The sequence below is a fragment of the Pteronotus mesoamericanus genome, unplaced genomic scaffold (assembly GCF_021234165.1).
Source record: "Pteronotus mesoamericanus isolate MK-2021 breed Mesoamerican mustached bat unplaced genomic scaffold, CSHL_Meso_final contig_27, whole genome shotgun sequence".
NCBI classification, from domain to species: Eukaryota; Metazoa; Chordata; class Mammalia; order Chiroptera; family Mormoopidae; genus Pteronotus; species Pteronotus mesoamericanus.
The window spans coordinates 17890529-17908805 of NW_026555115.1; the positions used below are offsets into that span (position 1 = coordinate 17890529).

Consider the following 18277-nt stretch of genomic DNA (forward strand, 5'->3'; position numbering starts at 1 on the left):
AAAACTTTATATAAAATCTGTGTAGGTTTTTGTGTGATAGAGGTTTTCAGTTCATTTGGGTAAATATTCAGGAGCACAATTGCTTTATCTAATTGTAAAATTATATTTAGTTTTATAAAAAACTGCCAAACTGTCTTCCAAAGTAGTTGTACCATTATGCATTCCCACCAGCAATGAATGAGAGTTCTTGTTGCTCCACACCCTCACCAGCATTTGGTGTTGCCAGTGTTTTCTGTTTTAGGCATTCTAATAGTTATGTCTCGTTACGGCTTTAATTTGAAATTGCTTAATGTTATGTGATGTTGAGCATATTTTATATACTTATTTGCCAACTGTATGCCTTGTTTGCTGAGGTGCCTATTCATACTTTTTACCCTTTTATAAATTTTTTTTTATTGTGAGTTTTAAAAGTTCTTTGTATATTCTGGATATTCATTCTTTATCAGATATGTGTTTTACACAGATTTTCTGCCATTCTGTGGCTTGTCTTTATTCTCTTAACAGTTTCTTTTGCAGATCAGAAGTTCTTAATTTAAATGAAGTTCACGTTATCAAATATTTCTTTGTCATGGGTCATGCTCTTGTTAGATCTAATAAGTCATAGACAAACTCCAGATCACAATAGAGTAGAAAATATTCTATTTTCTAGGAATTTTATGTTTTCTTATTTTGCATTTTTGTCTATGATCCATTTTGAGTTCATTTTTGTGAAGGTTATAAGGTCTCTGCCTAGAGTTATTATTTTACATACGGATGTTCAGTTGTTTCAGCACTATTTATTGAAAAGACTGACTTTTCTCTATTTAACAGCTTTTGCTCCGATGTGGAACCTACTGCCAGTGCAAGTTATTTTTCCTCTACTAGCCTTTAGATGTCTGATGGTACATCTTTGTGCTTTATTCCTTTATTTAAAATTTTAAAATGTAGTGAACTCTAATCTTATTTGTAGCTTTTTTGGTGATGACAGTAGTAAATGTTTTTATGCTTTTTATTTATCCAAGATTCTTATATTGCCCATGTTACATCTGAAAATCCCACTCCCCTTTCTATGTATTTTCACATTCTGAAAATTTTCGCTTTTCCTAATTTTTGCTTAAAAACAGAATAAATCTTTACGTAAAACTATAGCAGTACCCAGCATGTCAGTAAAGGTCTCATTCCACAATGTGGAAACAGCTTGCTTTAACAGTTGAAAGTCTACGCCAACTTTGGGAACCTGCTTTTTTATTCTGTAAGTGATGAATGCTTTTGCCAGCCATATTAGAGTAGGTTGTGAACTGAGTTTTTCAATTGTTAATAGTTTTTCTCTGTTAGCTACAATATTTATGTGGGGTACCTTTTAACTAGTTGCGTTCTTTTTAAAAAATCTTTTCAATCACAGTTCACATTCAATATTATTTTGTATTAGTTTCAGGTGTATAGCATAGTGGTTAGACAGTCATATACTTTACAATGTGCTCTTCCAATATTTCCAGTCACAATATCAGTGACTATTTCCTATGCTGTACTTTACATCTCCTTGACTATTCTGTGACTACCAATCTATACTTCTCAATCTCTTCATCTTTTTCACCTAGTACCCCAACTCCCTCCCCTCTGACAACCATCAGTCTTTTCAATTTTGTTTACTTTTTTCTTTAGATTCTATGTATAAGAGAAGTGTGTCCTTCTCTGTCTTACTTATTTCACTTAGCTTAATATTTTGTAGGTCCATTTATACTGTCGCAAATGGTAGATCATTTTTTTTGTGGCCAAGTAGTACTCCACTGTGTAAACGTAACGCAGTTCTTTTATCCACTTGTCTATTGATGGACACTTGAGTTGTTTCCGTAGCTTAGCTATTATAAATAACACTGAAATGAACATAGGGGTTCATTAACCTGTTGCATTCTTTTAAGATATTTCTGCATTTTTTTCTTTTATCCCTCAGAATTGGTTTAATCTTTGTGGTTAATGATTCTGAAGATGTGGATGGGATGCAAGATACTGGTGTGGCTATTATGAGAGCATATAATTATGTTGCCCAAGAAGCGGATGATTATCATGCCTTCCAAACTCTGACACATGTATGTTTTCATTCAAAATGGCGAATAATTTTTTAAATCTAACTTTAAGAATCAATATGTGGAAAGGGGATTCAATATTTCTGTAAAGAGAAAAAGTAAGAAATTATTCACATAAACCTTGTGTTTTATATTCCAAGATCAGTATTCCTTTATTGATTCACTGATGTTAACAATAGATTGCTATGTTTTCAGCTAAGATAATCTTCCTTAGGAACCCTATTAATGTATATTAATTAGTCTTCTGCCTTCTGGTGATTTGAAATAACTAGTTAATGTCTTTTGGTAAATGTGATGTTTTCTACTTGTTTAAAAAAAGTTTGTTTTTTCCCCCTGTTAAGACTATTGTGATGTTTTCATCAGGATTCAGTTTACTATTTAAATCATAAAATTCTTATTATCTGTTTACTCCATATTAACTAGAAATTTTAAAGTGTGCAACTTTTATGTATGTTTAAGGTACTTGCTCCAGTTCAAATAATTCTCCCTGTTTTTTTCTATTTTTGAATATAAAGTACTTTGCATTCAATACATTTAAAAATTATATTCAGAAGTAACAATTCTTTTGTTTACAGATTAGTAATAATTACTGAAAAACCACCATTAAAACAATTGATTTTCACCACTTTTATTTTACCTGTAAACATGAAGTCAGTGTGCTGTTTATTATGTTTATTGTTTAGAAATTCAGTCAGGGGTATTTTTTTATTAGTTAAAACGCATTATTTATTTGGCTCACATTTACCAAACACCCACCATTTACCAGACCTGATATTAGATGTATCGGATGCAAAGAAGAGTAAGGCATCACCTGTGTCCTCAGAGATCTTACAGTCTACTGGGGACACCTCCAAAGAGATGATTTAATATAGTGTGGGAAGCATAACTGGCTATAGCAGCACTAGGATCTCTGACCACTAAGGATGGCCATGGGCATGTTTTATGGAGTAGGAAGTTGTCTCAGCTCAGTACAGGAGGAAAAACTGGAGTCAGTTGAAGAATGGCCGCAAATCAAAAGTAATGATTCTAAGTCATTAGTGTGACTTGAGTGAGAGCAGAGTGGAGAGGGGAACCTAATCATTGAAGTCATTAGGCTAGGTAACAGATGTCCAGATCACAGATTTAAACTCCAGTTAAAAACATCATTCTGATGTATGTATGGAGATGAATCTGATGAATGGCAAAGAAAGTGGCAGGGATACCAATTCATGAGCTGTTGCTGTGATCTCTGAGCAATGATAATGATTAATGATAAAGTTAACCACTATTAAAAGATCACATTGTATCCTTGTAGCTATTTAACCATACATTATAGACACAGTTTTGTGGTTTGTTTTTAGGCTGCTTTTTAAAAACAGGAACTACACCATATATATTTTGCATCTTGTTTCCTCTAAACATCAAGAACATGAGATCTTATTTCAAGGAATACTTATAAATTTTCAGATTTTTAAAAATTTAACACAGTTTTGCATTTGGGACTTAATACAAGTATGAACTGATTGGGTCGTTTTAGCAATATGTAGTTTCTAACATGAAAAGACATCTTGAGGTATATGGAAAAGAGAGAATTGTTATTCCCATTTGACCCAATTTGACCTTTAAAGAAAAATAGTCATATTTTCCTTTACATTCAGACATCTTTTGTAGTAAACACTCTGGTGTTTGAATTTAAAAGTGTAGTTGGTTAACTGGTTTTTCTTTCTTCAGGTATATAACAAAGTAAGGACTGGAGAAAAGGTAAAAGTTGAACATGTGGTCAGTGTCTTGGAGAAGAAGTATCCATATGTAGAGGTGAATAGCATTTTGGGGATTGATTCTGCTTATGATCGGAATCGGAAGGTAAAAATTCTTTGGCACTTCTCCTGTATCTTTGTTTCCTGTATCTTTGGCATTTTGGCACTGCAACACTGTACTTAACTCCTTTATTTATTTATTTATTTATTTATTTATTTATTTATTTATTTATTTTTGAGGTTGTTGTTATTGGTGGTGGTGGTTAAAGTATTGGTATTTAGGTATATAGCATTTAAAAATTTAGAAACCAGATCACTTTTATGTGTTTGCAAATGTAGTTTATATTTCATTTTGTGAAGATATCATTGATTTTTAGGTGGCATATTAAGTATTAACCTGAAAAGGCATTTCTTTTTCACATTGCAATCGTAGTAGTACCTGTGTGATACACAAGGTCTGTCCAGAAAAAGTCCATCCATTGTTAATATAATGAGAATGGTTTGCATGATATCAGTGTAACCTGGCAGCCAAGGAGAGTGAACGGGAATGAGCATGTGTGAAAAATGACAACTTCACTGTACTAGTCATTGATAGTGGTAGATGCTGTTGAGTGAACATGTATACTGTGTGGCAGTGACATTCAAAATGATGAGTGAGTAGAGCATTGAATCTGCATCGAATTTTGCATTAAGCCTGAACATTCCTCCATGCAAGCTATTTGGATGATTCAGAAGGCTTCACCTATAGGCAACTGGTGACTGGCAGCTTCATCATGACAACATGCCTGCTCATACATCATGTCTCGAGCAGAGAGTTTTGGCTAAACATCAAATCACCCACGTGACTCAGCCCCTCCAGCAGCCCAGATTTTGTGCCTTGTGACTTCTGGCTTTTCCTAAAACTCAGATCACCTTTGAAAGGTGAAAGATTTCTGACCATCAGTGTGATTCAAGAAGATATGATGGGATAGCCGATAGTGACTGGGAGAGCTGTGTGAGGTCTGGAAGCACCTACTCTGAAGGGGACAGAGGTGTCATTGTCCTGTGTACAGTGTTTCCTATATCTTGAAACTTCTTCAATAAATGTCTCTATTTTTCATATTACATGGCTGGATACCTTCTGGACAGACCTCATATGTTCCAGATATAATCTATTGGAAGTATGATGTATGATTGCCAGGATACAAGATATAGCTTAATGTGTATTATTTATAGTTGTTCAGGATCAAGATGGAAATGTCTTAAGAAATGTAAAGAACAGAATGACAAAATGTGGATTTAGAAAAATATTTTAAAGATTTTATTTAAAGACAGTGTTCCTCTAGCAATACTAAGTACAGTAAAGGGCTCTTACCTATTGCAGGCAGGAATGAGGTGGTTAGTTTTTTGAAAATAAATGTTAATGGCAATGAATCAAAATATCTCCCAAACATTTTAATTTAAAACAATGAAAGGGTATTTGTTTAACATCTTTATTCCTCTTTTCAAATGAAGGGCAAGGCCTTTGGTTCTTCTATTTGTAAAGAAATGAGCTGTCATTTCTTTAGAAATCATACTCATAATGAATTGTTTCTAATTTTTCTTTCATCTGAGTACAAAATCCTTTGAGATTTTCATAACCTTCCTCCCTTCTAATTTTATAGATGTCCTTTACCTACAAACAACACCTACAAAAAAAACACCTAATTTTGTAGATGTCCACAAAATTAGCTGTTCCGTTCACATCTAATTCAACATCAGCTGTTTTTAGTTTTCTACCTTTCATGAGTTTTTCTAGTCATTGAATTTGTTTTCTTGTGCAACCTAACTTTTTTTTTGTACTCACATTTTATTGGCTGTATAATATTAAATTAAATTGTTTCACTAAGAAAAATGGTTGGGGACAGACATGCTGATATTTGGTAAACATACAGCTCAAATGAGAGGAGCAAATATGTGTGCATTCTAGAGAGTAGCTTACCAGTGTAAGAACTGAGCATGCTTATAGAAAGTCTTTGATGCATTGGACTTCAGGCCAAGGTGGAGGTGTAGGTAGACACACCTTGCCTCCTTGCACAACCATAACAATGATTGCAACTAACTTCAAAACTAAATACAACTGAACTGCCAGAAAATTGAACTGTATGGAAGTCGAACAACCAGAGATTTAAAGAAGCATTCATCCAGACAGGTAGGATGGGTGGAGATGGGGAGCCGGGGTGGAGACAATGTGGTGTGGTGGCAGCAATGATGTGACCACCGCAGGGCAGAGGTGGTGGCCAGTGGAATGGGTGGTCTCACATTCATGTGTGGCTGATAAAAAGTGGGAGGGAGCAAGTGATCCCAGCCCCAGGCTAGACTCCACAGCCCAGGATTCCAGCGCTGGGAAAAATAAAGCCTCATAACTTCTGACTGTAAAACCAGTGGGGGTTGGGGTAGTGGATGAACTGCTGGTCTCTCAGGAGAGTCCATTTAAAGGACCCGCAAGGTCCTAGAACATACACAAACCCACCCACTCTGGGATTTGGCAACAGGGCAGCAATTAGAGGGGTGCCAGTTGTATAAGGGAAGTGGGGAAAGTGACTGGAAATGGGGTGAGAGCCGAGCAAATAGATTGTTCCCTCTCTAACAATTTTACTGTTCATAGTTTTCATCTTTTTCTTAAATAAGTCCCTTTAACATTTCATGTAATAATGGTTTGGTGATGGTGAACTCTTCTAGCTATTTCTTCTTTGGGAAGCTTGTTATCTGCCTTCCATTCTAAATGATATTTTTGCTGGGTAGAGCAATCTTGGCTCTAGGTCCCCGCTATTTGTGACTTTGAATATTTCTTGCCAGTTGCTTCTAGCCTGCAAAATTTCTTTTTTCTTTTTTGTTTTGTTTTTCTTTTTTTTTTTTTAATTAATTTATTTACTTTTTAAATACATTTGTCTCTGCCTTCCCCCCACCTCTTTCCCTTGCCCCCTCCCACCTTCCCTCCCTCAGCTCTTCCGCTTTGGTTTTGTCCATGAGTCCTTGCTATATGTTCCTTGACTTTCCCCTTCCCTTCCCTTTCCCTGCCCCTCCCTTCCCTCTTGTCTCTGTTGATTTCTTTCCCTTTCAGTGTTGCTGGTCATATTTTCCTTGCTTCTTTGCATTGTTGGTTAGGTTCCGCTTATAGGTGAGATCATATGGTATTTGTCTTTCGCCCCCTGGCTTATTTCACCTACCATAATGCTCTCCAGTTCCATCCAGGCTGTTGCAAAGTTTAGTACTTCTTTTTTTCTTTCTGCTGCGTAGTATTCCATTGTGTATATGTACCATAATTTTTTGATCCAATCATCTACTGATGGGCATTTAGGTTGCTTCCAACACTTGGCTATTGTAAATTGTGCTGCTATGAACATTGGGGTGCATAGGTTCTTTTGTATTGGCGTTTTGGTGTTCTCAGGGTATAGTCCCAGCAGGGGAATCGCTGGATCAAAAGGCAGTTCCATTTTCAGCTTTCTGAGGAAATTCCACACTGCTTTCCATAGTGGCTGCACCAGTCTGCATTCCCACCAACAGTGGACTAGAGTTCCCTTTTCTCCACAGCCTCGCCAGCACCTGTTGTTTGTGGATCTGTTTATGATGGCCATTCTGACCGGTGTGAGGTGGTACCTCATGGTGGTTTTGATGTGCATTTCTCTGATGGCTAGTGATGCTGAGCATCCTTTCAAATGCCTCTGGGCCCTCTGTATCTCCTCCTTGGAAAAGCATCTGCCCAGGTCCTTTGCCCATTTTTTGATTGGATCGTTTGTCTTCTTGGAGTAAAGTCGAGTTCTTTGTATATCTTGGAGATCAAACCTCTATCTGATGTATCATTAGCAAATATATTTTCCCAAATGGTTGGCTCCCTTTTCATTTTGCTGATGTTTTCTTTAGCCGTGCAGAAGCTTCTTATTTTGATGAGGTCCCACTTGTTTATTCTTTCCTTTATGTCCCTTGCTTTAGAAGACATATCAGTGAAAAAATTGCTGCGTGGGATATCTGAGAGTTTCCTGCCAATGTTCTCCTCTAGGACTTTGATGGTGTTGCGACTTATATTTAAGTCTTTTATCCATCTTGAGTTTATTTTTGTGTATGGTGTCAGCTGATGATCCAATTTCAATTTTTTGCATGTAGCCATCCAGCTCTCTCAACACCATTTGTTGAAGAGGCTGTTATTGCCCCATTTTATGCTTCTGCCCCCTTTGTCGAATATTAGATGTCCATAGAGACCGGGGTTTATTTCTGGGCTTTCTATTCTGTTCCACTGGTCTATGGGTCTGTTCTTGTTCCAGTACCAGATTGTTTTGAGTATAGTTAGCCTGCAAAATTTCTTTTGAGAAATCAGCTGACAGTCTTATGAGAACTCCTTTGTAGGTAATTATCTGCTTTTCTCTTGCCACTTTTAAGATTCTCTCTTTATCTTTAATGTTTGGCATTTGAATTACGATGTGTCTTGGAGTAGGCCTCTTTGCATTCATCTTGTTTGGCACTCTGTGCTTCCTGGACTTGCATGTCTATTTCCTTCACCAAATTAGGGAAGTTTTCTTTCATTATTTTTTCAAATAGATTTCCCACTTCTTATTCTTTTTCTTCTCCTTCTGGCACCCCTATGATGTGAATGTTGGAACCCTTGAAGTTGTCCCAGAGGCTACTTACCCTATCCTCATTTTTGGTTTTTTTTTCCTTCTTTTTGTTCTGATTGGTATTGTTTTGCTTCCTTATGTTCCAAATCATTGATTTGATTCTCAGCTTTATTCACTCTACTGTTGTTTCCCTGTAAATTGTGACACAGCCTCCTGTATCACGTAAGCTGAGAACTCAAGGTGTGCCCTTCATGTGGGCTGAGTACATTCTTCTCTTGTAGTTGAGCCTTGGTTGCTGTTGGAATGTCAGAGGGAGGGATTTACCCAGGCCAGTCAGTTGCAAGGACTGGCTGTGATTATTGACTGCCAATCTCCATCCTCTAGGGAGGATCAGCTGTGCAGGGGAAGGGTGGTGGTGCTCTGACGTGACCTGTAGCTGTTCACTGAGTGCACAGGTCTTGGGGTTTCCTGGGTGGTACAGGCCAAGGCCAATGCCCACTTGTGTTTTGCCTAGGGCCACCCTGCCTGAGCTATAAAGCAATCTGAGATTACTGCTACTTGTGTTGGGCTTGGAGATTCCCAGGTGAAGCCAAGCTGTGAATCTAGGCTGGCTGCTGCTAGTGCAGTGCCGGGGCCACTTAGCAAGAGGTTTGGGGGCTGGGAGCTCACCTAACCATCTATTGCTTGTTTGAAAGGATTTAGGAAGTTGTGAAGCATGAGCCAAGACCAGCCATTCATATGGAAAAGCTACTGTTAACAGCTGTAAGTTGAGTGGGATAGAGCCTTGGGATCTTCAGTGTGGGGCAAACAATGTGAGTTAGGTGGATGGAGTCTCAGACATGACACCTGCCCGCTGGCTTTGTTGCTCTGCTTGCCTTTTTGTCTGGTAGAAAGCTGTCCCCCAGCATTTGCCTTGATGCCAGACACTTCAGTTTCTTCCTGTATGCCACTAGTGCTTTTCAAGCTGTTACCTCTGGAGCACAGAGGGAGTGAGTCTGAGTATGTTCGTGTGTGGGTTCTTTAAGAACTGCTTGGGTCTCCAGAGTTGACTCCGGAAGTTTCTTTCATGTACTCAATCTGCACTGTTTTTTGCAGCCACACATTAGGGGGACTTATCTTCCCGGCACTGGTAACTTGGGTTGGGGGGCATGGTGTGGGACTGGGACTCTTCACTCCCGAGATATCCTGCCTGAATTTTTATCCACCCACATGTATATGGTACCAGCGCGTTGTGTGTCTCTGTCCCTCCTACCAGTCTGGATGGATGTGTTTTTTTTAATTCTGTACTTGTCATCCTCCCTATCAAATTGGTTTCTGCCAGTCTTGAATGACGATTGTCCTATAATTGTTTTGTTATTTTGATCTTGTGCAAGGAGGGAGCTGTGCCTACCTATGCTGCCATCTTGACTAGACCTCCAGGCCTTATGTTTTTGCCTTTAATCTGTTTTCTGTTCATTTTTGTGAGTGGTGTAAGATAGAGGTCCATTTTGATTCTTCTGTGTGTGTTTTAAACAATTTTCCCAGCATCGTTTATTGAAGGGACTGTCCTTTACTCATTGAGTATTCTCAGTTCCCTTCTCAAATATTAGTTGACAATATATGCATGGTTTTTTTTTTTGTTTGTTTTAGTTTGTTTTTTTAATTTATTTTTTCAAATACATTTGTCTCTGCCTACACCCGGCCACTTTCCCTTGCCCCCTCTCTCCTTCCCTCCCTCAGCTCTTCCGCTTTGGTTTTGTCCATGAGTCCTTGCTATATGTTCCTTGACTTTCCCTTTCCCTTCCTTTTCCCTGCCCCCCCCCTTCCCTCTTTTCTGTTGATTTCTTTCCCTTTCAGTGTTGCTGGTCTTATTTTCCTTGCATCTTTGTATTGTTGGTTAGGTTCGACTTTTAGGTGAGATCATATGGTATTTGTCTTTCGCTCCCTGGCTTATTTCGCTTAGTGTAATGCTCTCCAGTTCCATCCATGCTGTCGCGAAGTTTAGTAGTTCTTTTTTTCTTTCTGCTGCGTAGTATTCCCTTGTGTATATGTACCATAATTTTTTGATCCAATCATCCACTGATGGACATTTAGGTTGCTTCCAACACTTGACTATTGTCAGTTGTGCTGCTATGAACATTGGGGTGCATAGGTTCTTTTGTATTGGCGTTTTGGTGTTCTCAGGGTATAGTCCCAGCAGGGGAATCACTGGATCAAAAGGCAGTTCCATTTTCAGCTTTTTGAGGAAATCCCACACTGCTTTCCACAGTGGCCGCACCAGTCTGCATTCCCACCAGCAGCGTCCTAGGATTCCCTTTTCTCCACAGCCTCGCCAGCACCTGTTGTTTGTGGATCTGTTTATGATGGCCATTCTGACCGGTGTGAGGTGGTACCTCATGGTGGTTTTGATGTGCATTTCTCTGATGGCTAGTGATGCTGAGCATCCTTTCAAATGCCTCTGGGCCCTCTGTATCTCCTCCTTGGAAAAGCATCTGCCCAGGTCCTTTGCCCATTTTTTGATTGGATCGTCTGTCTTCTTGGAGTGGAGTCGAGTGAGTTCTTTATATATCTTGGAGATCAAACCTCTCTCTGATGTATCATTAGCGAATATAGTTTCCCATACGGTTGGCTCCCTTTTCATTTTGCTGATGTTTTCTTTGGCCGTGTAGAAGCTTCTTATTTTGATGCGGTCCCACTTGTTTATTCTTTCCTTTATGTTCCTTGCTTTAGGAGACATATCAGTGAAAAAATTGCTGCGTGGGATATCTGAGAGTTTCCTGCCACTGTTATCCTCTAGGACTTTTATGGTGTTGCGACTTACATTTAAGTCTTTTATCCATCTTGAGTTTCTTTTTGTGTATGGTGTTAGCTGATGACCCAGTTTCAATTTTTTTACATGTAGCCGTCCAGCTCTCCCAACACCATTTGCTGAAGAGGCTATTATTGCACCGTTTCATGCTTCTGCCCCCTCTGTCAAATATGAGATGTCCATATAGACCTGGGCTTACTTCTGGGCTTTCTATTCTGTTCCACTGGTCTATGGGTCTGTTCTTGTGCCAGTACCAGATTGTTTTGAGTATAGTGGCTTTGTAGTAGAGTTTGATGTCCGGTATTGTGATCCCTCGTACTTTGTTGTTCTTTCTCAAAATTGCTGCGGCTATTCGGGGTCATTTATCGTTCCATATAAATTTTTGAAATGTCTGTTCTATTTCTGTGAAATATGTCATTGGTATCTTAATAGGGATTTGGTTGAATCTATAAATTGCTTTGGGTAGTATGGACATTTTGATGATATTGATTCTTCTAATCCATGAGCACGGTGTATGCTTCCATTTATTAGTGTCTTCCTTAATTTCTTTCTTCAATGTAGTATAGTTTTCTGCATACAGGTCTTTTACGTCTTGGTTAAATTTATTCCTAGGTACTTTTTTTTTCTTCTTGCTATATCGAATGGTATTTTTTTTCTGATTTCTTCTTCTTCTATGTCATTGCTGGTGTACAAAAATGCCTTTGATTTCTGAATATTGACTTTGTATCCTGCTGTTTTGTCAAATTCACTTATTAGTGGAGGGTTTTTTGGTAGAGGCTACAGGGTTCTCTATGTACACTATCATGTCATCTGTAAGCAATGATAGCTTTACTTCCTCCATTCCTATTTGGATGCCTTTTACTCTTTCTCTTGTCTTACCGCTGTGGCTAGGAGTTCCAGTACGATGTTGAAAAGAAACAGTGAAAGCGGACATCCTTGTCGTGTTCCCATTCTTAGTGGGAAAGCTTTCAGTTTTTGCCCATTGAGTATGGTATTGGCTGTAGGTTTTTCATATGTGGCCTTTATTACGTTGGGGAATGCCCCATGTATTCCCATTTTGCTGAGTGTTTTGATCGTAAATGGGTGCTGTACCTTATCTAATGCTTTTTCTGCATCTATCGAGATGATCATGTGGTTTTTGTCTTTTATTTATGTGATGTGTCACGTTTACTGATTTGAGTATATTGAACCATCCCTGCATGCCTGGGATGAATCCCACTTGATCGTGGTGGATAATCCTTTTAATGTATTGCTGGATGTGGTTTGCCAATATTTTGTTGAGGATTTTAGCATCTATGTTCATCAGCGAAATTGGCCTGTAGTTTTCTTTCTTTGTAGGGTCTTTATCTGGTTTTGAGATCAGGGTGAGGCTGGCCTCATAAAAAGAGTCTGGGAGTCTTCCCTCCTCTTGGAGTTTTTGGAATAGTCTGAGAAGGACAGGCGTTAGCTCTTCCCTAAATGTTTTGTAAAATTCTCCTGTGAAACCGTCCGGCCCTGGGCTTTTGTGTACCCGGAGTTTCTTGATGACTGCTTCCATTTCCCCAGCTGTTATTGGTCTGTTCAAGCTTTCTGTTTCTTCCTCCTTCAGTGTTGGGAGATTATACTTTTCTAAAAATTTGTCCATTTCATCAAGATTTTCAAATTTCTTGTCATATAATTGTTCATAGTAGTTTCTGACGATCCTTTGTATTTCTGTGGTATCAGTTGTTATTTCTCCTCTTTCGTTTCTGATATTATTAATTTGGGTCCTCTCCCTTTTATTCTTGATGAGTCTGCTTAAAGGTTTGTCGATTTTATTTATCTTTTCAGAGAACCATCTTCTGGATTGGTTGATCCTCTGAATTGTTCTTTTTGTCTCTATGTCATTCAGTTCTGCTCTCATCTTGACTATTTCCTTCCTTCTACTTGCTCTGGGATTTATTTGTTGTTTCTCCAGTTCTTGAAGTTGTAGTGTTAGGTCTTTTATTTGCAATGTTTCTATCTTTTTTAGGTAAGCCTGTATTGCTATGAACTTCCGTGAGGACCGCCTGTGCTGTGTCCCATAGGTTTTCGACTGTTGTGTGTTCATTTTCATTTGTTTCCAGAAATTTTTTGATTTCTTCTCTTAGCTCATTATTGACCCATTCATTGTTTAATAGTCTACTGTTCAGTCTCCATGAGTTTGCGAGTTTTTGAAATTTCTCTTTGAGGTTGATTTCCAGTTTCAAGCCCTTGTGGTCCGAGAGAAAGTTTGATATTATTTTAATTTTCCTGAATTTGCTGAGGCTTGCTTTGTGTCCTATCATGTTGTCTACCTTAGAAAAACTTTCATGAGCACTTGAAAAGACTGTGTATTTTTCTTCTTTGGGATGTAAGGTTCTATATATGTCAGTTAAGTCTCTTTGATTCAGTGTGTCATTCAGCGCCACAATATGTTTATTAATGTTTTGTTTGGAAGATCTGTCCATTTTTGACAGTGGGGTGTTGAAATCCCCTACTATCAGTGTGTTGCTGTCTATATCTTTTTTGAAGTCATCCCACAATTTCCTTATAAACTTGGGGGCTCCTATATTGGGCGCATATAAGTTTACAACGTTGATGTCTTCTTGATAGATTCTTCTTTTAAGTATTATAAAGTGCCCCTCTGGGTCTCTTTTTATGGCCTTTGTTTTGAAATCTACTTTGTCTGATACAAGTATGCCAACCCTGGCCTTTTTCTCTTGCCCATTTGCTTGGAATATTTTTTTCTATCCCTTTACTTTCCATCTGTGTAGGTGTCTTGCTCTGATGTGGGTCTCTTGTAGGCAGCATATGTGTGGGTCATGTTGTCTTACCCATTCAGCTACCCTGTGTCTTTTGATTGGGGCATTTAGTCCATTCACATTGAGAGATATTACTGATAGAATCTTACTCATCTTTTCTCTTTGTACCTGTGCTCCTCTCTCTCTCATTCTTTTCCTTCATCTGCTTAAACCAGTCCCCTTAGCATATCTTGGAGTGCTGGTTTGGTAGAGATGTATTCTTTTAGCCTTCTCTTGTCTGGGAAACTCCGTATTTCCCCTTCTATTTTAATTGAGAGCCTTGCTGGGTAGAGCAGCCTTGGCTGTAGGCCCTTGCTTTTCATGACTTGGAATATTTGTTGCCATTCCCTTCTAGCTTGTAGTGTTTCTGTTGAGAAGTCAGCTCCTAGGCGTATGGGGGCCCCCTTGTATGTTACTTTCTCCTTCTCCCTTGCTGCCTTGAGGATTCTCTCTTTGTCTTTGATAGTTGCCATTTTAGTGACGATGTGTCTTGGAGTGGACCTCCTTGAGTCCCTCTTGAGTGGGGTCCTCTGTGCCTCCTGGATCCATGAGAGCCTTTCTCTCCGCAAATTAGGGAAATTTTCCATCATTACTTTTTCGAGGAGGTTCTCTATCCCTTGTTCCTCTTCTTCTCCTTCTGGTATCCCTATTATGCAGATATTATTGCGTTTCAGGTTATCCCTCATTTCCCTAAATGCCTCTTCATTCTTTTTGAGTCTTTTTTGCATTTCTTGTTCTTTCTGGGAGCTTTTTTCTGCCTTATCCTCCATCTCACTGATTCAATCTTCGGCATCATCCAGCTGCTTTGGATTCCTTCTCCTGTGTTCTTCAATTCAGAAATGGTATTCTTCCTATCCTCTTGTGTCTTCTTGATAGTTTCTATGTCCTTTTCCAGGCTGATATAGTTTGCTGTAAGATCCTGATAGTTTCTCTGCAGTTTCTCGTAGTTATCTTTGAGCTGGCTGAGCTCATTGAGCTTCCTTAGAACCATTGTTTTGATTTCAATATCAGATAGTTCCCTTGCCTCTATTTCATTTAGCTCTTTCTGTGGGAAGTCCCCTTTTCCACTCATTTGGGGCGAACTTCTTTTCCCATTTTTGTGAGAGTATGTTAAGTAATTTACTTATTTATTTATTTTTGCTTCTGCTTCAATTGGGCTGTCTAGATTTCCTGACTTTGTGGATTAAACTTGTATTGTAGTAGGTGCGTCTTTTTATTTTTTTTATCTATCTATCTATCTCTCTATTTATTTTCCCCTTTACTTTTCTTTCTGAGCCTGCCTCTGATGATGTCAGTTGTTGACCCTATATGACATTGGGTTATTTGTTGGAGCCTTCCAGGAGTCTCCTGTATGTGTCTGACTCCTGCTTAGAGCAGCTCTGTCAGGGCTGGACTATCTTTTTGGATCGCTCTGCACTCTCACCCCGGCTGTTTGATGATGCTCCCCGGCGCAGCAGGATCCCCCGCCTGCCTGGGCTCGCGCGTGCTTGCCCCAGCCCAGGGGGCTTATTCCGCGACTTCGCCTACTCCTCTGGCCCCCCTGGCCTGCGAGCTCCCTGGCACTGGTCAGTTTAGGGTTTCTATTGTGTGTTGTCCCTGCTTTTGGCTCTTTGGGTGCATTGCTTTCCCCCGCCAAATGGAGACTACAGATATGGGAGGAAGTCAGCTCTAGGACTCTCCGGTTAATCCTGTCTCCGATCTCTCCTCCAGGGACTCTGGGCAGCTCTGTGACCCCTTCGCCTGGGATCTACTAATTTTGTCAGCCTCTCCGCAATCGCGGGCCAGGCGGGTCAATTTACCCTGCCCTTGCCGCTCTGTGCACTCCCTCACAGGCCATATCGGTGCCAATCAGTGGGAGGCCTTGCCAGCCCACGCGGGTCCACACCGACGCTCGCCAACCCTTGCCAGTCACTGGGTGCTAGTTTGCGCTCGTGCGCTGGGTGGTTTTGGGGTGTCTGTGTGTGCTTTTTGGCTTTTGGCTCTTTGGGGGTGTGGCCTCTTCCCGCACAATGGAGACTACGGCCAGGAGAAGGAGTCGCGGCTCCCCGGTTTCTCCTCCCGTTCTTTCCCCAACCCCTCCGTTTCCAGTCTCTCCTCAGGGGTCTTCCTGGCAGTTCTTTGACCCCTTTGGCCAAGGATTCACCACCTGGGTGGACTGTGTTTCAATCGCAGGCAGTCTGGTTCATGCGTGCCCCGGCTTCTGCCTCCTTAAGTGTGCACCTTCCCAGCACACAATGGAGACTACAGAACAGGGAGGGAGTCGGGACTCCCCGGTTCCTCCTCCCGTGTTTTCCCCAATGCCCCCGTCTTCAGTCTCTCCTCAAGGCTTTCCCAGCCAGTCTGCATTCAACCCCCCAAGCTCACACACGTACAAGCTGTGTGCAGAGTGCACAAAAGGCAGGTTAATTGATTCCCTTATGCCTGAGCGAGAGGGTAGCTGCAGAGTGGGAGGTGCGTTATCACCGGGGCTCCACCGGCTGCCGTGTCAGTTCTCTTCACAAAGTTTTGCTCATCAGTCTTTTCCCAGGCAGCAGCCCACCCTGCTGCCGCCTCTACCCAGAGATCAAGGAGGGTGGCTGCCACTGCAATTTTTGCGTTGGCCCTTTAAATGTCTCTCTGCATCCCCAGCCACCTGTCTCTGGCAGAGAGCGCCCCTAAGCTTTTTGGGGTTGCGTATTGTGTGTATTTTCTTGGTTTTAGCTGCTGTAATTTAGGGGTCCCTGTTTATGATTCAGACCCCATTCTTCTCGGGGAAGCTAACTGGCCATTTCAATGTCCCTCTGGTGCTAGTGCCCGTGGGCACCCAGCCCACCCTCTGAAGCCTCCACCGCACTTCTCACCAGTTGTGTGATGTGTGAGAGTCGAATCCACTGTCTGTCTGCGGCTCCAAGGCTCCTCTCCCACTATTGTTCCATTGTTTTCCAGGTGATTACTCCACTATTTAGTGGCAATTCCAGTTTGGTCTTGGGAGGAGGTCAGCGTGACTCCCATTCACTCATCTGCCATATTAATCCTCCTATATGCATTGCTTTATTTGAGTTCTTGATTCTCTGGCTGGTTGTTTTTGTTTATGCCAGTACCATGTTGTGTTGTTTGCTGTAGTATTATATTATAGTTTGAAATCAGGAAGTGTAATGATTCCAGCTTTGCTCTTTTTCAGGCTGCTGTGGCTATTTGGGGTCTTTTTTGGTTCCATACAAATTTTACAAATGTTTTTTCTATATTTCAGTGAAAAATGCTATTGGAATTTTTATAGGGATTACATTGAATTTATAGGTGGCTTTGGGTAGTATGAACATTTTAACAATATTAATCCTTCTGAATTGTATATGTGGGATATCTTTATGTGTGTGTATGTGAGATTTTCTTTTTTAATCCAAGTCTTACAGTTTTCAGTGTATAAATCTTTTACTTTCTTGGTTATGTTTATTCTGACCTATTTTATTGTTTTTGATGCTATTGTGAGTGGGTTTCCCCCCTAGATATTTTGTTGTTAGTTTACAGAAAGGCAGATGATTTGAAAGTTGATTTTGTTGCCTACGAGTTTACTGAATTTGTTGATTATTTCTAATGTTTTTTTTTTTTTTTTGGTGGATTCTTTAGGATATTCTATATATAAGATCATATCATCTGCAAACAAAATTTATTTTTACTTCTTTCTTATGGATGCCTTTTATTTATTTATATTTTTGCCTGATTGCTTTTGCTAGGACTTCCAGAACTATGTTGAGTAGGAGTGGTGAGAGTCGGTATTTTTGTGTTCATCTTGATGTTAGAGGAAAAACTTTCAGTCTTGTACTTTTGAGTATGATGTTAGCTGTGGGCCTGTTATATATAGCCTTTATTGTGTTAGGTAGGTTCCTTCTATACTCAATTTTTCATTAGTTTTTGTCAAATGCTTTTTCTGTATCTGTTGAGATGATCATAGGATTCTTATCTTCCATTCTGTTCATGTGGTACATCACATTTATGCATTTGCATATGTTGAATCATCCTTGCATCCTTGGGATAAATCCCTCTTGATCATAGTGTATGATTCTTTTAATGTACTGTTGAATATAGTACATTTGATAATATTTTGTTGGGGCTTTTTGCATCTATATTCATCAGGTATATCAGCCTGTAATTCTCTTTTCTTGTAGCATCTTTATCTGTCTTTAGTATCAGGGTAATGCTGGCCTTATAAAATGTTTTTGGGAGCATTCTGTATTCTTCAATTTTCTGGATAAGTTTGGCATCAACCCTTCTTTAAATGTTTGGTAGAATTCTCTAATGAAATCATGAGATTCTTTTTGCTGGGAGGTTTTTGGCTGCTGATTCAAACTCCTTAGTGGTCTGT

At 39.8% G+C, this 18277-nt stretch overlaps 1 protein-coding gene across 4 annotated transcripts in view; it reads left to right on the forward strand.

The window, feature by feature from the left end:
• The window catches only part of UGGT1 (UDP-glucose glycoprotein glucosyltransferase 1), a 161551-nt gene that overhangs the window by 65926 nt on the left and 77348 nt on the right, over positions 1 to 18277 (forward strand). For all 4 annotated transcript variants that reach the window (XM_054575077.1, XM_054575075.1, XM_054575074.1 and 1 more), the window contains 2 exons: positions 1931 to 2066; positions 3774 to 3905. In XM_054575077.1, coding sequence (XP_054431052.1) covers positions 1931 to 2066; positions 3774 to 3905 — 268 coding nt within the window. The remainder of the gene's footprint in view (positions 1 to 1930; positions 2067 to 3773; positions 3906 to 18277) is intronic.